The 22,884-nt window shown below is 40.1% G+C and overlaps 1 protein-coding gene across 4 annotated transcripts in view; it reads right to left on the bottom strand.

The window, feature by feature from the left end:
• Positions 1-7,649: 7,649 nt before the first annotated feature.
• The window catches only part of Fkbp5 (FKBP prolyl isomerase 5), a 97,997-nt gene continuing 82,762 nt past the window's right edge, over positions 7,650-22,884 (bottom strand). For 3 of the 4 annotated variants that reach the window (XM_047557117.1, XM_047557118.1, XM_047557116.1), the window contains exons 8-11: positions 20,820-20,903; positions 13,120-13,305; positions 9,783-10,022; positions 7,650-9,065 (exon numbers count right to left, since the gene is read on the bottom strand). In XM_047557117.1, the coding sequence (XP_047413073.1) occupies positions 8,958-9,065; positions 9,783-10,022; positions 13,120-13,305; positions 20,820-20,903 (618 nt within the window). In that variant the 3' untranslated portion in view covers positions 7,650-8,957. The remainder of the gene's footprint in view (positions 9,066-9,782; positions 10,023-13,119; positions 13,306-20,819; positions 20,904-22,884) is intronic. The other variant, XM_047557119.1, reaches the window with a different exon arrangement.

The following is a 22,884-nucleotide window of genomic DNA, read 5'->3' as shown; positions in this document are numbered from 1 at the left end:
ACTTCATCAGGGAGCAGCGCATCAGAACCATAATGAGGTACCACCTCATGCCCATTAGAATGACCACTATAAAAAGCCAAAACAGAAAATAATGAGTATTGGTGAGTATGTGGGGAACTCAGAAACTCTGAGCACTGCTGGTGGGAATGGAAACTGGTATACCACTTTGCAAAACAGTATGGCTGTTCCTCAGAAAACTAAAAATAGTCCCAGCGGCTCAGGAGGCTGAGGCAGGAGGATTGAGAGTTCAAAGCCAACCTCGCAACAGCGAGGCACTAAGCAACTCAGCGAGGTCCGTCTCTAAATAAAATACAACACAGGGCTGGGGATGTGGCTCAGTGGTCGAGTGCCCCTGAGTTCAATCTCCAATACCAAAGGAAAAAAAAATTGAATCATGTGATCCAGCAATTCCACTGTGTGTATATGTCCAAAACACCTGAGAAGGGGGTCTTGAAGAGATACCTGTACGTGTCTGTTCACAACAGCTTTTATTCACCATAGCCAAAAGGTGGAAGTACCCAAGTGTCCATCCACAGATGAATGGAAAAACAAAATGTGATACATAGAACAGATTATTCAGCTTTAAAAAGGAAATTCTGACACACACGACAGTATGAAACCTCAAGGGCATTGTGTTAAGCGAAACAATCCAGTCACAAAATGACAAATACTGTGTGATGCCACTCAATTCCAGGTGTTTGGAATGGTTAAATTCGTGGAGATGTGGAATGGTGGTTGGCAGCGGCTGGTGGAAGGGGGAATAAGGAGTCGTTTAATGAGTCTAGTTTTAGTTTTGCAAGATGAAAGAGCTTTGGAGATTGGTTGCATAATGATGTCAATATATTTAATACTGAACTATACATTTAAAAATGATTAACATGAACCTGGTACAATGTGCACACCTCTAGTTCCAGCTATTTGAGAGACTGAGACGGAGGATTGCTTGAGCCCAGGCGCTTGAGGCCAGTCTGGACAACATAGTGATTCCTTCCCTCAAAAAAAAGAAACAAGGAAGATGGTTAAAAAATTTTTTTTTACTACAATTAAAAGTTTAACTCTACTATTATTTTGTAGGTGAGGAAACTGAGGTTCCAAGAGGAAATGATTTGACTAAAACCATTTATTGTCAACACAGAGTTGGACTTGATCCAGTGCTCATGCCAAACATCAGAGGCCTTTGGGGTCCTCAGAGAAAGCCCTGGAGGACCTTCTCAGGGCCTCGTTTTGGAGATGGCACAAAATCACATCACCACAAAAACGCATAGTGCTGATTTCGGCAAGCCTGCTATCTGCCATCTTGTAACCAAATCAGGTTGTGCCACAGTGACTTGGTTCAAAGGCCAACTCCCAGCCTGGAGGTGGCAGCTTGTTTACCTACTACCATGTTCAATGACTGATAGGTGCCAACCTTTGTTACAACCTTATTTCAACTTGCCCCTTGTCAACAAGACATGGCTGAGTTCAGAGACAGCTCAGAAACCTAGCATGACTGTGTGTGTCTCCACACTTGTGTGTGTGTGTGTGTGTGTGTGTGTGTGCGTGTGTGTGACAAAGAGAGAGACAGAGGCAGGGCGAGAAACCCTGACCAGCCCACTCAGTTGTTCTTCACTGCAGGTGAGGCAGTAAATAGGAAGTGACACTTTTCTAAGGGAGGTAGTCTAATTAATACATGAAAAACATTTCCTTGAAACTCAATTCTTCCTAGTGCCCATGCAATAAACAGTAGTAGGTGTGATCTGTCTGCTATTTGCTTTGTCGTGAAAGAAAACTGGGTGTTTTCAGTGGCCCTCCCCTGGCTAGATAACTGAAAATAGACCTGAGGGCGTGGCTCCCTGTGCCCCAGACTTCTGCCTAGGTTGCCTTGGAAGAGGCAGCTGTGCCCCCAGGATATTAAGATTTTGCAACTATAAGAAACCACCCAGGCTGGGTCCAGGGCAAGAGCCGGGGTAGCTCAGGGTAGGGCTGGGAGTATTTCCCATCAGGGCACCTTTTGCAGCCCAGATGCCAGGAGGGGCATATGGAGTGGGAGGGGTAGCTGGGGCCGCAGGGCATGCTCTGGATGGCCCATCCCGAGTCGGCTGCGGGTGGGTCCCAGCTCCATGAGGACTCCAGGAAGCCTGAATGAGCAGGAAAGCAGAGTTGAGTTTCTTGCTCTGGTCCCTACTTTTGTAGGTGTCAGTAGCAGAGGGCAGGTGTTCTGGGGCACAGCCCCCTGCACACCTCATCGTTTACTTTTCTGTGAGCTCAAGCATGAGAGGCCCTTTCCTTAACCTCAGTACACTGTGCCTAGTTCACAACAGGTGGGCCAGAACATGTTTGGGGAAGGGCTGGCTGACTGTGATACCAGCTTCAGAATGGCCCTAGAAACACTTCTAAAGAAACACCCTTACACTGATGCTGTCCGCAGCCCAGCTGTGCTAGGGCAGTGGGAGAGGTTGCTGAGACCAAAGAAAAACCCAGAGATTGTGAGCAAAACATGAACTTTATTGAAAAATGCTTACAGGGAAGGTCCAGTGGCGACAGGTTGGACAGATAATGCCTCCACCCCTCATGCTGCCTCTCCTCTCCTGGCAACTGGGTGAGTGACCCTTGCCCTCTCCACAAAGCCCTCAGTTCTGCACGTTACCACAGGGAGAGGGCTTATAAATTAGACTACAGAAACGGTGACATTAGGTTTCTTGGTCTCACTGCAGGACAATATCCCAGGGAGCTTGGTGTGCATGCAAAGCAGCTTTCTATAGATAACAGTAACTTGCCCTATTTCCCAGCATGCCTGAAAGCCTGTGTCCTTTGTGATAATATTTATCTGGACATTCTGGCCCAGACTTGTTCTCGTTCCCTTAGTTTGGCTAGATTCTTAAAAACAGAGGAGCATTTCAGGGACATGGTGTTTTACTATCTTCCTTTTCTCCAAAGATGACACAACCCTCCATATTTGATTTGCTTAGTCTTATAAACTGTTACCAGTTGTGACTGAAAATAGATTTAAGATCCATGTAGCCTGAAGACCATGGACCCGTTTTGTAGTTATGGTCCCCCCAAAGTCAGGTTGCTGTGAGTTTATTACTTGGAAGGGAATTTGAGACACAAAATCAGGCTGCAGGGATAACCAGAATATGCTGTTTTTTTGGCCTCCACACCTCAAGAAAAGTGATAGTAATGAAGGGCCACTCAGAGATGAGGGGTTACCGTATAAGGACAGGAAGCCCAGTCACTGAGATAGTGTGTTGGTGCTGGGGCTGGCAAGGAGTGAAGTAATGGATGAGTTCCTGGATCCCTCAGGGAGGTGAGTCACATTTTATTAACTACATGTACAGGCCAGTGTTTTTTTTAGGAAGACATTGGTACCTACAGGGGTATACATGTAGGCTTAAATTTTTAGACTGAAAAACAAAAAATCAGGAATCCTCAGGGCGAAAACATGGTTGTGAGCAGATCATTGTGTACAAGGTCATCAAATCAGTTAGCAAGATTAGATTAGTTCCCATATCCCCAAATATTAAACATTGCTTTATTTCCTTTATCAAAAACTTTGATTATTATTTTTTTTAAGACAGGGTCTCATTTTATTGCCCAGGCTGGCCTCAAGCTTGTGATCTTCCTACCTCAGTCTCCCAAGTAGCTGGGTTTACAGGTGTGCACCATGCTTGGCTATGGAAAATAACAAGGAGTTACCTTACAAGAACACAGACCCACACCAGAAATATTTTAATACCTCAAGAAAAGCTTAGGTGTTTGGTACATTTGTAATGCACCAACTTAGTTAAGTTGGAAAGACATGTCCCAGAATTCCTTCCCTGTATAGCTATTGGATCAGGAAGGACCACATGTCCTTGTGTGAGAATCAGAAAATGGAACGACGCAGCAGCCACATTCTTTATATTTGGAAGGTCATTGGAAAGAGGGTTTAAACACCTGGCACACAGGAGACATCAGTAAGTGGCATTATGAGTAGGTCTGTGACCACATGGTAGCTCTCCTCATCTGTGTTCTTGAGAGCATGCTGGGAGGTCCTGGTAGGGGAGTGCTGCTACTACTCGGCTACCCTTGACTGAAGAAGGTTCTTCCTCTATCAGGGAAGGTCATTCTCACTGACCAAGCGCACAGCTTTGGGAGGGATGCACACGGAGCAGCCAGGGAGGAAAGGGACATCTGCTAGCCAGCTAGATCAGCCAAATCAACCCTGGTGATCAATAGGTGACAGATGTTACAGTCAGATCTCCTTCATGTCCCTATGCATGCACTGTTCTTAGCAGCCAGTTCCTACCATACCCTTGTCATCACTGAGGGGCACAGTATGGAGCATTTAAGTTCTTATTACTTGCTACCATGCCTGGTTCCTAAGAAGACTCTTTTTTTGGGGGTACAAGGGATTGAACTCAGGGGTACTGGACCACTGAGCCACATCCCCAGCCCTATTTTGTTTTTTATTTAGAGACAGGGTCTCACTGAGATACTTAGTGCCTTGATTTTGCCGAGGCTGGCTTTGAACTTTTGATCCTCCTGCCTCAGCCTCCCGAGCCTCCGGGATCAGAGGTGTGGGCCACTGTGCCTGGCCTAAGACTCTTACTCCCACGGAAATCTTATACTACTTCCCCTTGAGTTTATGTTAAAAAAGTGAGGTCCCTCCAAGTATAAACATTTAACTGCCTGCTCAAAAATGCAGAGAGCAGAGGAAAACTTTGTCTTTTCTTGCTCCTCCCAGGTTCCAATGTGGTGAGGATCAAAGGGCCTGGAGCAAAGGGTTTGAATGCAAGTGCCCACACACCCGCATTCCTTAATTCAACCCAGACCGTGCTCTAAGCAGCAGGAAAGATCTCTCCTACCACACTGCTGAGCTTCTCACACTGGCCTTACTCCAAAGTAGAATGGGGCTTCTGGCTCTGCTTCACTCCATGTCCACCAAATGCCTGTGAATTCTGAAGGTACCATAGACGAATAAACCAGAACCATATAAAGGTGGCAGGTGACCTGTGGGCTGCCTGCATCACTACTTAGGGTTCTAGTTCAACTTCCTTTTTCTTGGGTAGTACTGGGATTGAACCCAGGGGGCTTAACCTCTGAGCTACATGCCTAGCCCTTTTTATTTTGAAATAGGGTCTAAGTTACTGTAATGGTTAATTTGAATTGTCAACTTGATTGGATTAAGAGATGCTGATGATTAAGAGGTTTCTGGGTGTGTCCATGAGGGTGTGTCGAGGAATGATTGGAATGTGGGATAGTGAACGGAAGTGGAGACCCTTCCTAAGCGTGGGGCAGCACCACCCAAAAGGATGGAATAAAAGTTGGAAGAACAAGGAAGCAGATGCAGATGTAGTTCAGCTCTTCTTGAATGGGTTCTTGATTGCTGCTTTGATCATCTGAGGATATTGGACTCTCGCTTCTTCACTCATCCAAAGCAGGCTCTACCGGTGATTCTCCAGGGAGTTTCCAGAAGCCCTGGTCTTGGACTAGGCTAGCACGGTTGATCTTTCTTGTTCTGGGGTTTCTGCATCTTGGGCTGTACAGCTGCTGGTTCTTCCAGCTCTCCAGCCGCAGGCGGCCTTTGTGGACTATCCAGCTTCTGGTGGTGTAAGCCAATCTAGTAAGTCCCCTTTTATAATCATACTTCCTGTTGATTCTGTTCCTCTAGAGAACCCTAATAGTTACCTCCAGCCTCACTAAATTGCTGAGGTTGGCTTTGGACTTGCAATTCTCCTGCTTCAGCCACGAGAGCTGAGCCACTGGGATTACAGGTGTGCACCACTGAGACTGGTTCTTTCTTCCATTTCCTACAGAAGTTATGTCGGACATGAAGGAGAGAAATCATGAAGGGAAGCTCTGAGGGCCTCCTGAACCTTTTCAAGCCATTAGAAAATGTCTGTCTGGGTACACTTTCATCAGTCATTGCTATTTAGATACCCAAGTAGCCAGTTGATGGAAAAATACACAGGTAGTTTGGGGGATTCTGAGTTTCAGAATATTGACTAATAGTTCAATTTTGAAGCATTTTGTCACCAGTGTTGGTGACAGTCTCAGAGACTACAGGGTTCTAATAATGCCCCGCCCTAAAAGGGAGTTCAAAGCGCTCGCTGCTAAGGTCGAAGAACTTGGTCAAAGCTCTTCACTTACTCCTTGTGCTTTGGAGGGTGGGCAGGCTGCCTCTGAATAACTGAGGTCAGGAATTCACAGCCAGGAAACTTGCTCTGGCTCATCCTCAAGATCCCTAGTAGGACTGTTATTTGCACAGGGAAAAAAACATGCAAATAAAGGGAATTATTTCATTATCAAATAATTTGACAGCAACAGGGAGGAGTACAATTCAAATCTGGAGATAAGGCTAAGGATTCAAGAGATAAGGGAATAAAGGGTGCCTGGAGCCTGTGTTGGCCTTTAAGTTCCCACCAGAGAAATGGACACTGCTACCCCAGCACTGCACCACCTTCTGGAGGAGCGTGCCATCACCTCAGGCCTTCAGAGGAAGTAAGGATGAGCACCCCATGCGACAGCTCAGCAGAGATCACCCAGACATGCTGACTTATGTTTCATATATTTATTAAAGGTCACAATTAAACTTCATTTTCCAAACTGAACCTACCGTAAAATCAGTTAAAAGGTGGAATATCCAATAGTTAATGAAAAAAAAAAAAAAAAAAAAAACCTGTTATTTTTACAGTATTTGGTTCAGTTTAACAAAGATGCATGATTCCACTGCCTTCAGCCCAATGTTGGTTTCAGGTGAGAGGACACAGCAATATTGTCTCTTGCCAATTTTCTGAAGTCTCAGTTCTTCAAGTTGGCCCCCACCAGAGTATTCCCAAAGCTTTCCCTGAAGACTAAGCAAAACTAAGAACAATGAAAAACATTTTAAAAAATTTATTTAAGGAAAACAAAAGTGCATCTAAGTGATTTTTTTTAAAAACCAATTTTAAAATTCATCATATGCTGCCTCACCAATCAAGATCAGTCTAAAAGGTGGTTCCAAGAAGTCTTCTGATTTCTACATTTTAAGGTTACTAAGTTTGATAGAGAATATGTGAAGTTTCACACACCCCGTGGCTTGGAACTACTTGCACCCCCCCACCCTCTCTCCGCACACTGGCCAGTTCCCCTGCTGGCCCACAGCACAATAGGGACATAGCTGGTTGGGGTCATCTGAGTTTTGGGGTAGTTTTCTTGTTTGTTACCTGCAAAAAGCTAGACTCAAAAATTCATTCTTGGCCTCACTAATTTCATGCTCTAGTCAACAGAGCTACAAATACTAAACAGTTAAGCAAATATGCAAAATCAGCTTTTGTTTTTCATATTTCCTACGTGAGACTGGGGCTTTTAAAAGAAATATTACATGAAAAAAGACAAAAGCATAAATGAGGAATTAGAGGGGTAAAAGGAAATGACCTGATTATTAGGTCTGAAGGTCCTAACCTAATAATGAAAATGTTAAAACCAGCGTAAAAATAATAACTAATTCAAAATGTAACTAACAGCCAGTGTTCTTTAGGATTTAAGAAAGTGGGATGGTCTAGATTTAGGCAAATGCTTCTTCAAGTTGCCAAATGCATTCTCATGAGTGTTTCTTCATTTATTTACCCATAAGAACTAAAATCCTACTACATATATATATATATATATATATATATATATATATATATATTTATATATATTTGTCTTAAGACTTGCTCTAATTCAATGCCCAAGTACTGGAGATTCAGGCTAGATGTACCTATTGGCGGGAAGCTGTTCTTAACTCTCACAGCTCACAGCAGAATGAAGCAGCTACCAGTGCAGCCTGGTGAACCTGCAGGTGAAACCCTTAATGTAGAACAGCAACTACTTACTTTTTCAGCCCCACAAATTCTGTTTTTTAAGAATTAAGGTACTAAGTAGTAAAAAGTCAACTTTTTTTTTTTCCCATGATAGAGGAGTGTAAAGTTCCATAAGCCAGTATACATATGTTTATGAGCAATTAAAAAAAAAGACAAAAAGCTGCATTATACTGAATGGATATGTAAATAAATCCACTCCAGGTCAAGCTATTACAAGTCTTAAATTCTTAATGACAAGGCTTTGAAAGGGAACAAGAAGCTGACTGATAGCAATGCTGCAGGAAGTACTACGTACTAACATTATTAACTAACATTTCCTTAAAGGAATAGGGGAGGGGGAAAAAAAAGCACAATTTTGATGGCTCTTTTCACATTTCAGCAACTCAAAACTTCATCCAAATCAGGGAAGGTGAATCCAGAAGCTTCTGTCTGCTCATTATCATTGCTGAAGGGTGTTCTCGGAATGAATGACAGAATTACTCCTCCAGGGGCAGGCTGGGTGTGGCAGAAAGCCACTCTCCCCAAGAAGGGAGAAGGGAGCTTGGGAAGCAGCAAAGTCAGCAAGCAAATGGCCTCTGAGGGTCTGGCTTTCAGGTCTGCGATGCTGCTGTGGAACTGAAGGGGCTCCATACCTCTTGCCTTTGGGTTCTGTTGGTTAAAAACGCGGTAGGTTGCATTCACAGCACATCAGCCATTTAAAAAACAAAACCACCTCACTCTCCTTCCCTCGCCCTACCCACCTGTAAGAAAGGAGAAATTGATTAAGCATATTTTTAAAAAAAGGTTTCTGCAATGCTGTTAAAGTTCAAATGTAAAATCTCACAGCCCCAAATTGTTAGGATTATCTCCGGGAACGCTGTGATGGATATGAAGGTTGACAAACTGAAACGACAGCTGTTGGCTCAATCTCTCGGCAACAACAGCCTCTCTGTTCTGTTCTACCTGGAGTGGTCCCACGCCACCCCCTCAATGAACCCACTGGGCAGCAGCAGGGTGGTTGTTTTGGGGAAGCTACTGGTTTTGCCATTTGCTTCCAGAATCACATAGACTATAACAAACTTTACACTAAACACTGTTTAGTCCTGAGTTGGGTAAAAGCCCAATGAGGAGGGGCTGAGTTCATTAGGACTCTCTTCCCTCCTTGGCGTGGTGTCATACGTGGCCTTCGGGTTTCTCTTCTTCCATTGCTTGACTTTCTGTTCCTTTTTCATTGGCGACCCCCTCTAAAGTCTTCTTGTTCATTGCTTTACTGGCCTCTTCCTAAGGAAGAAGAAATCATGAGGGTTGGAGAATAAAGAAATGAAATAAATTTCTGGCTCCTCTGAGTGCTTATCAGGTCCAAAGTGAGAGTGTATTATAATGACTTTATCTAGCTTGCCCAGTACAGTAAGTCAGGGCTCTGCTACAACAGTTGGAGTGGGAGCTTTCCCCTTTCTTTCAGTGAGTAGGCTTGCTGCAGGTGGCAGCTATTGGTAATTTAGTCCATTGGTGGGGGCGGGGAGTGGAAGAGGAACTTGGGACCAGAGAATGACTATGGAGTAGGGGAGGCTGAACCCTCTCCCAAGAGATCTTTCCTATCATTTGCAGGTTAACTGTCAAGGTAAAGGGCGTAATGGTGGGGTTACTATAATACCCATTTCCTGTGAACACTGGAAGTCTCAACAAAGAAGTGTTACTTGGGGGAAGCAACCTGATGGGTATCAGGGAATTTATTTCCTTATATCTTGCATGGATATGCCAGTGCCTCACAATCGATGGATGCCTTTGGTCAGTGGAATAGTCCTCCTCACCTCTGGATACAAACCAGCCTCAGATCAGACTGGAAGTATGGTGTATGAAATCCCAAGCACCCCTGTTCCTGTGCTCCTCTGGTTGTCTACCTGAACTTGTCCCTTACGCTTAAGCTTCTTAGAAGAAAATCCAAAGAGGCAAGGTCAGTTCTTGATCTACTTGAAGGCAAGTGGGTTCTGCACACACCTTTGCATCCTGCTCTGCGAACTTCTTGAACATGTTGGCATATATCCTACGGTCCCGCTCGTTGTGCTCCTTCGCCTTTTTCTGGCACATGGAGATCTGCAGCCTGGCAGCCTTATTCTGGGGATTTACTTCCAACACTTTCTCAAAGTCACCCTTTGCTGACTCAAACTCGTTCATGAGCAGCTGGGCTTCACCCCTCCTGTACAAGCCTTTCTCATTGGCACTGTCCAGTCCAAGGGCCTAGGAACAGATGGTCTATATTTTAGAAAGGACGAATGTAACCCTTCTTACTGGTGGGGATTTTAAGAAGAAATTTTAAAAATAGTTTACTAAAGCCCTCTGGCCAAGGGAGATATAAAAGGTGAAGAAGGAAAAAATGGGGCTCAAGACAATTAAAGACTGATCAAATTAACATACTACTCAAATTAATTTCTGTATTTAATGCAATTTCTAGAATGATCCCAAGGATATTTGGGAGGAGGCACTGGAGAAGTGAATTTTAAAATTCATGAGAACAAATGAATGTTCAAGAATTGGTGAAAAACTTTTGGGAAAAAAAGAAAATGAAAGGGATTTATCTGACTAGCAGAAAGGATATACTATAAAATTACTGAAATTAAAAGTTTGGTTACTTACTAGTACATGGATAAAAGCATTCAAAAACAGATTCATTAAAAAAAATGATACAAATCAGGGGTTGGGGTTGTGGCTCAATGGTAGAGCACTTGCCTAGCACGTGTGAGGCACTGGGTTCAATTCTCAGCACCACATATAAATAAATGAATAAAATAAAGGTCTATCAACATCTAAACAATATCTTAAAAATGATATAAATCAATGGGGAAAGTATTAACTCCATAATAGGTGGGGGTGGGACAGTGGCCACCCACACAGAAAATAATTAAATTCTTACCTAACATCATAAACACAAAAAATGATCCCAGAACAATTACATTTACATACAAAAAACCCACATAAAAATGAGTTATTTTTATAATGTTAAGGTGGGGAAGACTTTCGTACTAGGAAGGAAATGATAGATTCAACTGCGTAAATATTACAACTTTATAAAGACAATCAACAAAATTATAGGACAAGTGAGAACAAATGGTTACCATTCAATTGCTTTAATCAAGATTGCTTCAGAAAATCTAGTCAAAAGACATAAATGGGCAATTCACAGAAGAAATACAAATGGCTAATAAAGATGTGAAATTTCATTAGTAAACAAGAAAAACAAAAGTAAAACTTTTGTTGCTGCTAATATCAACAAAAAATACTAATTATATTCAATGATAATGTATATTAAAATTTAAATGTTCATGTCTTTTGACTTAGCAATTCCACTTCTAGTAATTTATCCTAGGGAAACATTCCCAAAAGCACGTAAAGAGAAGTCATACAATTTATAATATCAAAAACCTGGAAATCTTCCAAAGGGGATTGGTTAAATAAACTATGAATGGATACATACAACAGATCTTAAAAAGATCCATTATTGATCTTAAAAATAAGGGAGAGCTCTATGATGGACTAACTAAAGATGGAAAGATGTTTTTGTTTCATAAAACTATATCTAAATCCAGAGAATATCATGGTAAGTGAAATAAGCCAATCCCCCCAAAAAAAACAAAGGCAAAATCTTCTCTCTGATATGCAGATGCTAACTCACAACAATGGGGTGGGGGGTAGGAAAGAACGGTAGTATTCTGGATTAGACAAAGGGGAATGAAGGGAAGGGAGGGGGAATGGGAATAGGAAAGAGAGTAGAATGAATCAGGAATTACTATCCTATGTGCATATATGATTACATGACCAAGTTAATTAATTCTACATCATATACAATCAGAAGAATGAGAAGCTATACTCCATATATGCAAAATATGTCAAAATACATTCTACTGTCATGTATAACTAATAAGAACAAAAAAAGTTATTTGCTACACAATCTAAATTCCTTCTGGAATATAACTCTATGAGAACAGAAAAAAAGAAAACTATATCTCAATCTATGCATTTTCACTTAAAAAAACAATTCACATATATGTTATATACTATATACGGAATAAAAGGAAAGAATATGTATAAAATGAATAACTGATCTTGGGAATGGACCTTCTTGTATGTTTCTGTAATATATAAATTCTGAATAACTATATTACTTTTATAATAAAAAACAAGCACAAAATTTAAAAGGTGTAATTAACAATATCCCTTTCTCAGGCAAAAATGTAGTATAATATGATAGGAAACATTGATCATCCACAAAACTAAAAAAATATTACAGAGGCTGGGGAGATAGCTCAGTTGGTAGAGTGCTTGCCTTTAAGCACAAGGCCCTGGGTTCTATCCCCAGCACCGAAAAAAAAAATTACAATGAATATACAAAATATTTTCCTTTTATTTTTCTCATCACTTTGTCTATCTTTAAGATGCATCCAGTTATTAGCTCTTACCCACAGTATAATATACACTGTTTGCTCTGAAACTATGTGCCTGAGATGAGTCAGCACTGCAGCTGGGCACAGTGGCACATGCCTGTAATACCAGCAACTTGGGAGGCTGAGGAAGGAGGATCGTGAGTTCAAAGCCAGCCTCAGTAACTTAGTGAGGCCCTAAGCAACTTAATAAGACCCTGCCTCAAAATAAAATAAAAAGGGCTGGGAATGTGGCTCAATGGGGGAAAAAAAAGAGTCAGCATTGCCTGGTACATAAAAATATCAGAATGGCACATTTGGCAAACCTCATGTAAGCACTCAAAGGCTGGAAATAGTTACAGAACTGTAAAAATGGACGCTCTGGATCTTCCAAATTATTGGTGTGTATTCAATATGATTATAATAAAAAGTATCTACATATATTTTTATATGAGCAGTTACAGTCTGTTATACCAAAGTCTTGAAAAACTCAAGTTAAATTCCCTCTTTTAAAAATAAATCGAGAGGGGTGGGTAATAGGGGTGGCAGAGCACCTGCCTAGCATGCACGAGGCCCTGGGAAGAGGCCCCAGCACCTGGAGTGGGGTAGGAGGGTGAACTTGAGGAGTTACATCTATTCTGATACCAAATATTATAGGTAAAGGAAGATTATGGATGTAAGCTATTTAATTTTATCAAAACTTTTATTTATAAGGTATTTTGATAATTACTCTAGTCAGAAAAGTCTGATTATAATTGAAATCTTTTTGAATTCTCCAATTCATATTGGGAAACAATTCCCAAACATGCAAATAATTAAAACAAAGCAAAATGAAAAAAGAGTAAATGAAAATCACATATGGACATGAAGAAGAAAAAGACCTGGACTATCTAAAGTTCATCTCACAGAGACAACTTTACCTTGTCACAGCACTCCACAGCTTTGGCGTATTCTCGAAGTTTCAGGTAGCACATGGCCAGGTTCAGAAAGGCAGCGAGCAGAAACGACTCAGAAGCTTTTGATTCCTTTTCTGATAGACCATATTCCATGTCTAACCAGGATACTATTTTCCCGTACTGAATCACTGCTTGCATGTACTTGCCTCCCTAGGAAAAAACAGCTAGTAATTACTTGTTGTATTTCACTCTGGAGGGGATACAAAGGAGGTGTGAGCGCAGTCCAGCCTCAGAGAGCCAAACCCTCCCAGCAGAACCACTCACACCTGAACCCTGGTCTGCATCCTTCCTTCTGTTCTTAGGCACCTTTCCACTCCTGGGAAGCCTCAGTGACCTTCAAGGGGGCCTGGACAGTGCACTAGCACTATACAGTGGTGTTTCCTGGTATTCTATCCATCCTGTCAGTAGATGGCACCCAGGCTTCTGGGTTATATTCTTTAGTGATAATATTCATCAGCCTCTCAAAGGATCATGAGAAGTTTAATTTACTGAAAGAGAAATTACTTTTCTCTTTTTTCCAGACATTCTGCAGTGCATAGTAAACACTGCAATCTGGTAAGTACTGATCCCAAACACAGCAAAGCTGGGCTATCTAAACCAGACACTGATGCAACTACTCAGTGCTGTCATCTGTAGTGCCACCATATATGTAAATGGATGGTTGTGTCCTGGTAAAATTTTACTTACAAACACAGGAAATGGGTCAGAGCTGGCCCATAGGCTCTAGTAGTTGCTGATCTATAGGCAATGGGAATATAGGCTAGCAACATCCAGTATAAGTAACGACTATAAAACAACACAGGTGTCAGTCAACTACGTGAGAAAAATCTACTCATTTTTGCTCTTACCTGATGAGAATTCTACCAATTGTAAATAATCAAATGAGTAGGAAAAATACATATGTATATGCTTTATACAAGAAACTTAGTGTATGAGACAGTGTGCTTACTGTCACTGTAAGACAAATGAAATGGAATGATAGCTGGTAAATACACAAACAAAACAGCAATACAGGTAAGGGCTGTCCTTTGTAGGAGGTGATTATAAGCTTGAGAATGGATGACACATCCTACCAGATGGCAGAAGAGCAGCCAGACTCATTAAGACATTAAATCCAAAGAACAGTGTGAAAACTGTCACCAGAATTCACCACACTCAAAGCAGCAAGTATGCTTCACTGCAGAGTACTCCAACCCTCAACCAAAGTCGACGAAGAGAAAAAGGACAAAGCAGGTCGAAGAGAACGTTCTTGTCAAAAAGGACTTTGTGTGGGTGGCACAAGAAAGGAGCCCACCTTGGAAAGGAAGCCCTGATGTTGATTTTCTGGTGAGGATGATGAGGTAGACCAGTTCCATGTGAGGGGCCTGGGTCTGAATGAGGACTGCTATGTACCGCAAACATTTCCCACTAGTCACTTTAGGAGAGGGAAACCTCACAGCTCATCAGTTTTGCTATAAGAGTGCAAAAGGCGCTGAGGTACTAAGCAGGAGAAGGACACTAAAATCAGTCAGTCATTTTCTCTGTTGTTATTTATATGAATAAAATATTTATATGAAACCAAATTTTTTCATCTTAAGTGCTGAAATTCTTGAGATTACACTTGATATGGACTAAATTGTGTTTCCCATTCCAAATTCAGTGTGCTGTGTTTGGAGATAGGGCCTTTGGGAATTAGGCTTGAAGAGGTCTTGAGGGTGGGGCCCCTGTACAACAGGATTAGTACCCTTTGAAGAGGAGACACAGTTCACGTCCTTTTTCTTCCCACCCACACACGGGTGAGGAAAGGCTATTTGAAGACACAGCAAGAAGGAGTTCATTAGCAATTCAAGAGAGGGCCCTCACCTCTGACCCTGGTGGCCCCTTGATCTTGAGCTCCCAGTCTCCACAACTGGGTGAATTGTTGTTGTTTAGTCATCCAGTCTATGGCACTTTGTTATTGCAGTGAAGCTAAGACAATATTTATCTTTTGTCATAGCCTTAGGCATCCTACTTTTTTGGGCACTACAAAAATAATAATATGAACCAGAATAAAGCCCTCACCTGTTTCAGTGATTGGCTTTTTTTCTTTTTTCCCCCCTGGCACAGTCTTTCATCCTGCTGGGTTGTGAGCTCTTTGAGGACAGGCAGCATGTGTCCTATCCTTTTTGGAATATCCAGAGTTTAGCACAAAAAAGCCTTTCATAAAGGTTTGCTGAGTAAAACATTAAAGTCAAAGGAATATAACTGTAAAAAACTTTTTCTATCATTGGGAGCAAGAATGGAGGTGTGAGTAGGAAAGAAAGGTGACATTTCATCTAGATTACTAAGGCCAGGCATTTCCCTGACTTGCTTTTTAATTCCTCCTTCATCTTTACCATACCTATTAACTTTTGATTATCTCTCAATATGTTATTATAGAGAAGAAAAGAGGAACCAGGGAAGACAAAGACATAAATCTTATCATTTCAGTAGGTTTTGAATAATCAGAATGGTAGCAAGTAATGGTTTCTATAAAAACAAATAATACTTTTTTCTTCTTCTTTTATTGTTTTTTAAACTTATTCTTTTTAGTCAAATAATAGACTTCTTAATAGTTCCTTTACATTTAGAGCATTTAAAAATTTTGGAACCTCTTTCGTATATATCATAATTTTAATTAGACTTCAACTTCTTATAAGCCAGTCTTTGTTTCACAGAATTCCTCCTCTTAGGTACTAGAATGTGGTTCTTCACTGGGGGTGGTTTTGCTCCCTCCTTACATCTTCCGATATCTGAGATATATTAGTTGTCACACTTCAGGGTTGGGGGGATACCATTGGCATTGAGTGGGCAGAGGTCAGAGATAATGTTCAACATTCTAGAATGTACAGGGCAGCCCCACTACAAGGAAAGATTTTGGGGCTGGAATTATCCAACCTCAAATAGCAACAGTGCTGAGGTTTAAAAATTCTTCACTAAGAGTGAAGGAGAAAAAAAGACAAGGGGGACTCTACTTTTCCAAACCCCAAATCCTAGACTTACAGATGATTTGTGTCTATGGCATTACTTCTTGACTCAGTAAGGGTGGTCAAACCTAGTAGAGCCTGGTTTGCCTGAAAATGGTTCCCTGGCTGAATAATGATCCTTTACTAGTTTGCTTTAAAAATGCTTTCTTCCCAAGGCTCACAAGAGGGCGCAAGAACCCCATATCCCTGCAGTGTCCTCAAACCTCTCACTCTGCCACCAAGTTAGAAAAATACTAAGCAGGTAAGACCGTTAGTTAATGCTTTATTGTTCTGTAGATACAGTCAGCTATGAGAACAAAAATCAAGTTTGTTAACTGGCTTGCATAATGTCTTATCATGTTATCTGTGCTTACTAATTATTTTCAGAGCTAAATGAAGAATCCTCCCCCACTTTTCTTTTCATTAGTGTTCACAGGTTGAAATGAGATTCTATAAACAGCACAATCATTCCCATTTAAAAGCTGGAAACTGTTCAACCCTACTAAGGGGACAGACTTACCCTCTTGGCTGTAAACCAAACTGACAGGTCAATGGAAATGGAGCTCCAACGTGCAGATGCATGAAATATAGATTTAGTTCAGCCTATCTCTGCTCTAACCCATACACCTGATCTCTGCATACATACAACATGCCAAGTCAAATACCCTGGTAAGATGAGACCCAGGAGGGCAGTATGGCAGATTGAAACCTGCCCTAAAACTTGAAAAGGGAAGGGAATATGTACAGGAAGCTATCTACCAACAATTTTGAAGCCTTACAACTGAAGCTAGAATCACTGTTGGGATCTTTTACCTATAATTAAGAAGGTGCCTCCAGGGAAGTTTCTAGTGGTACAAAATGTTCAGAGACATTCTGGGAGAAAAGTCTTGGGTCAGTGGTTTTGGACCTTTCATTAATTTTTCCCCAATGGACTAATGTTTTGAAAGATCTTGTCTATCAAAGTGCACGTTAAAAGTAATATGTTCCATATGTGTGACTGCTGATCCAGATTTTATCCAAAGATCAGTAATTTTAAGAATATTATGAAACATAAGTACATATACAGTTGTGATGCTAACAAGCAACAGAGTTAAATAATCATACAGATATTTAAGGTTGGATATTGAAGTTGATATTTGAGGTTGGATAATTCCAGATATTTAAATACTGCTTTCTGTTATTGATCGTGTATTCTGGCCATCACTCTGTATATATTCAGGATAAAGTTATATGACACATGACTTCATGACATCATTCTGTTAACAAAAATGTTGTCCAAACTTATCTGTTAGAGCTTCTGATCAATTGAGCTGTTTACTACACTGGGTAGATATAATTCTAGTCAAATGCCAAAAGTCTCAAAGCTCTCAGGTTTTTAGAAGTTTGGGGAAATGCATAAAATTCAGCCACATACACTTAATGATGGAGGTACATTCTGAGATGAGTCATCAGGCCATTTCATCATTGAGAGAACATCATAGAATGTACTCATATAAACCTGTATGGTAGAGCTCACTATGCACTATATGGTATGACCTGGCTACAAACCTGCACAGTACAGTCACTGTATTAGATACCACAGGCAACTGTAACATGATGGTAAGCGTTCGTGTATCTAAACATATAGAAGGCACAGTAAAAATGCAATATAAAAGATTAAAAAATGGCACATCTGTATAGGGTATAGCACATGAATGGAAACTGCAGGACTGGAAGTTGCTCTGGGTGAGTCAGTGAGCAAGAGGAGTGAATGTGTGGGCTGAAGACATTTTAACTACTTTATCACCATGGTATACCTAAGCTATACTAAATTTATTAACAATGTTTTTCTTTCTTTAATAATAAATTAACCTCATCTTACTATAACTTTATAAACTTAAAACTTTGACTTTTATAATAACACTTAGCTTAAAACAGATTGAACAGATGCATAAAAATATTTTGCCTTAATCCTTAAGTTTTTTCCTATTTATGTGTGTGTGTGTGTGTGTGTGTGTGTATATAACTTTTTAAGCTAACTTTTTAAACTTTTTGTTAAAAATGAAGTTACAAATGCAGATGTTAGCTTAGTCCCACACAGGGTGAGGATTATCAGTATCACTGTTTTTTACCTATACATCTTATCCCACTGAAAGGTCATTAGGGTCAATGACATGCATGAAGTGTCATCTTCTATGAAAATAAGGCCTTCTGGAATTCCTCCTGAGGGACCTGCCAAGGCTGTTTTATAGTTAACTTTTTTTTTTTTTTTTTAAAATAAGTGAAAGGAGTCCTCTCTAAAATAATGATAATACATACACAGACAAGGAACATAATAATTTATTATTATGATCAAGAATTACATACTGCACATGATCATATGTGCTATACTTTACTTTGCCCTGGTAGAGCAGATTTGTTTATACGAGCATCACCACAAACACATGGGTAATGTGTTGGGCTATTTTGTTAAGACAGCTATGACATAAACAGGCAATAGGAATTTTTAGCTCCATTATAATCTTAAAGGACCACTTTCATAAGCAGTTCATTTTTTAATGAAATGTTATGTTGTGTAGGACTGCACAGTAAGGACTTTTATGGATTCCAGGAATATAGGAAACACCATTCAGGACTATGGTCTTAAGGGATTTTATAGAAACCTTTCTATTTTATTCTAGTATATTATCTATTTGGGTATATAAGTAATCCATTTGGAATCTTGGTTGAATAATGTAGAAGTAGCTGACATACCTCAATCAGAATGTTTTTAAAAAAATCAAACTCAACTCTCATGAGTTTTAAAACCCACAAAAATTTAGGACTGGAAAGAAACTTGGGATTATCTAATGTACCTCCCTCATTTTTCACATGCAAATAAAATCTCTTTGGACCTTAAATGACTTTAAAATCATTTGAAGAACAATAAAGCCTAGTTTTCCAAATTCCCAGTTTAGATCTCATTCTACCATACACCATACTTAATTTTAGTGTATGTAATAATTATAAACAAACATATATATTATTTAAGTATCTGGACTTCAATTTGACTATACCCCACAGTAAGAACTATGTTTTAAATTACAACCCAGTACCCACTTAAAATAAAAGTTTCATGCAACAAAACTTAAAATAATTCTACTAAATTGACTTCATGACCCAAGCTCAAAATCTGAAAAACAGAAACCATACATGTTGCACTCTGCTTGTGTTTCTTTTGTGTTGATCAGACATTCTTACAAAATTCTCTGATTGTTTCATTTGGGTTAATATTGACTCTGTTCTCTTCAGACAAAGCTGTAAACCAATATAGCAAGTCTTATAGCAGATGTTCCAGGAAGACTTGTTAAAGTATATTTATACATCACTGCTTTATAGTGTTGAAAAACACTAAATTTCAGTTCATGGATGGCAGTGGCAAGAAACAGGAAAAAATAAACAAAACAAACAAAAAACCCAGGAAAGAAACCCTGACATAACCCCCATTCTCTAATTTTAATTCCAAAGCCCTTTCTGCTTCAGAGAAGGCATGTATTTAGGGGTGAGCAAGCAAGGGGTAGAGCATTTATATTAGAATCAAAGTGTTTCCGTTTTTTTCTTACAGTGGGGGAATTAAAATCTAGGGGAGAAACTACCACATTCCTAGATGCTATAAGAAAGTGTTTTGAGAAGCAGTCTATGATGTGTATTACTCAGGAATTTTTGAAGATTTTTCACAAAACCAAGTTTCAGGAATCATCTGGGCCATTAGAAGCAATCACTACTCCTGTTAGTTGTTTTTGAAATCTGTGTATGGCCAGTCCTCAGACAATGTGTCATCCACTCTAGCCTTGACTTTTTTAATACCCAGCTGACATCACAAACAATATCTTTAATTTGCTGTTTAAAGAAACTGGTAAGTAGGATGTATTTTTTTTTTAGCTTTATTTGGGTTGAGGATCGAATCCAGTACCTCACATGTACTAGGCAGGTACTCTACCACTGAGCCACAACCCCAGCCCTGGGATGTGTTTTTTGATAAATTTTACATTAAATATATATTAAAATTTAATGTTGGAATATTTGCTGTAAAAGTTGCTTTTCCATTTAATAACCAGAGATTATATATTTTTCAGTTGAAAGTATTATTAAAATAAGAGTCTTAAGGAAACTATTATCTTGGTTATATTTACATACAAGCAAATATAACACAATACCTTAGGAAGAGTTAACATTTAATAAATATTTTTGTTTTGAAAAAATAAATCTGTGCATGTTCTTTTTCTGTGCATTTTTCTTTTTTTGTCATATGTCCTAATGACTTTACTAAGACCGTAGAAAGGAAAATGATAGAATTCATTCCTGTGAATTCTATTACTTGTTAACAATTATTCTATTCATTCTTTTTTCATTCCACAAATACATATAGCAAGCCAACTACGTATCAAACAAAATGCTTTAGGCCTTGAGTGATACAGTGGTAGGTGTGTATGTGCCAGACCTAGTCTGCCTTTATGGAAGGTTATAATCTAGATTATGATATATGTAAAAGAGTTTTTTTTTTCATATTAATTCATTATTTTTCACCATTCCTTATACTGAAAATGGCAGACTTTTGAAAATTCACGCTTATTCTTACCAAGAAGGATGTTGAAAGAATTCATAGTAGGAAATATCAACACAACTCATTGACTCCTGAGTGAATTCTTTGACCTGGAAAGGATTGTACAGGGGCTCACACACCTTGAAGTACACTGTTCCCTTCTCTTTGACAATGGCAGCCTGCTCCAGCTTTTCTTTGGTGTCCATCTCCCAGGATTCTTTGGCCTGTGTATAGATTTGTGGCAGTGGTTAGAAGAGCACAGGAGGCAAGCATCTGCTGATGCCCTGAAGAACAATCATCAGTTACTTCTAGAGGATACCCAAACTAAAAACACGCTGGCTGTTAAAGTTGTGTGCCATTGCCAGTTCACCGCGAGGCTGGTGCTCTCTGTGTGTGGCTTTAAGAACCCCTTTCCATGAAGATCACACTGGCTTAAAGCACGCTTGCTCAAGGGGGTGGAGCAGGCAAAACACAGGAACATAACATAACTGCTGAGCACTGTGAGAGAGTGCACCTTTAGAATGATAAGGCAAGGCCACCCAATGAAGTCAAGGGCTCTTTATATCCCTCCTGCAACCTTTACACTAACTATTTTTTTCCAAGTTGTTTCTCTCAGGCCTCAGTTTTTCAACTCTAAAATGGGAGTACCATTAGAGTTAAGTCAGAGTTGTATTTTCATATTGAATTTTAAAATTCCAGGGGAGGTGGTTTTCTAAAACTCTAAAACACTCTAAAACAACCAGATATACTACAGCCGCCAAAGGATATCTGTAGATGTATAGTTGAGGAACTTCAAAAAAACATAACTGGGAGGGTAAAGCTCATATAAAAATATCACTTCAGAGCACAGAAGTTCATCATCTGCTGGTTTATATTGTGTGTATTCTTTACTCTCCACCATCACAGACACAAATCAAGAAACTGTACTTTCCATACCAACAATTGGATTTAGGATCATAAAAGTCACTAGAAGGATTGTTGGGATCTTTTAGGCAAATTGTAATAGGAGTGGTCTGTATTTCTTAGAGCATATGAATTGTGAAGTTTAAGTGGTTAACTGTAAAATTCTATTTCAAAGATAATCAGTGTGTCCTGGTGTCACAGATGCTACCTGTTCCTGCTTTAAGTGAATGAGGGGGATACTAATTTTTCTGGCAATCCATGTTGCCTCCCAACAATTTAGCTCTATTGTTTAAAGCTTCATTAACAAGGGTCCTGTGCATTTTTCATACAGGCTTCAGTTCTTATGGAGTATAAATATAGCCTTAACACAAGGCAGAAAATGAAATCACATTGGTCCCAACAGCACCACATGCCTTCCTGTGTGTCAATACACCTGGCAATGCTGCACAAACACACTCAAGGAGTAAGAATGCTCCCAAATAAGCTTAGGAGGGAAGGGATACCGGCTTCCTCAGTAAAAAGAGAAACAGGAAAGCCAGAGGTCTAAGTGACCACGTGTGAAAGGTTATTTTCTCCTTTCTTAACAAAAAAACCACAAGCTGCTATGGGACAGTATTGGAAGACTGGTACTGAGCTAGCAGGCCTTCCAAAGATGCTACCCAATAAGCTATGGTGTGACAAGAGTATGTGTCTGTTTTGGGGAAAACGAAATAGAAGGGGAATGATTGGGGACATCACTGATGGGGGAGAAACCCAAAGCTGTCATCCCATTACTTTCCTAGCCCAAAGTTATAGGCCCACAGGACAAGGTCCTTCCCAAGTCTAATTATTATAAACAGTCACATTTCTAGCTCAAAGCTTAATGTACTGAACATGGAGGTGGCGGTATTGTGGGTGACTAAACCAAGAATACAAAGGTGGCCCCTGAGGAGCTGCAGGAAGGGTAGGACACTGGTCACACAGAGGGACACTGCTGAGGATGACAGCATTCCTAGCTTAGGCATGTCTTTGTCTGTTCAGTTAATCTGTTGCTGAGGGCCTCCAGAGGTAGCCTGGGTAAAACGAAATATGTCCAAGGAAGTACATCATTTCTGGAATCTAAGGCAACTGACAGATTCTCTTTTTTCTTACTTTGATAGGTATGAAGAAGAGGACTAGGGTTAGCAAATTTCTTTCCTGTATCTCTGGTCATATAGATGGCCCCCAAGGCCTGGTAACTGGGATAATAACTTGGAGAAACAGTCAGGCCTATTTGTGACTCCTCTGAAAGGTACAATTCCTTCAGCCCTGGAAAGCTGTACC

This window comes from Sciurus carolinensis, chromosome 7 (assembly GCF_902686445.1).
Source record: "Sciurus carolinensis chromosome 7, mSciCar1.2, whole genome shotgun sequence".
NCBI classification, from domain to species: domain Eukaryota; kingdom Metazoa; phylum Chordata; class Mammalia; order Rodentia; family Sciuridae; genus Sciurus; species Sciurus carolinensis.
The sequence above is the reverse complement of the archived record's forward strand: the minus strand, read 5'-3'. Positions and strand labels throughout refer to the sequence as shown.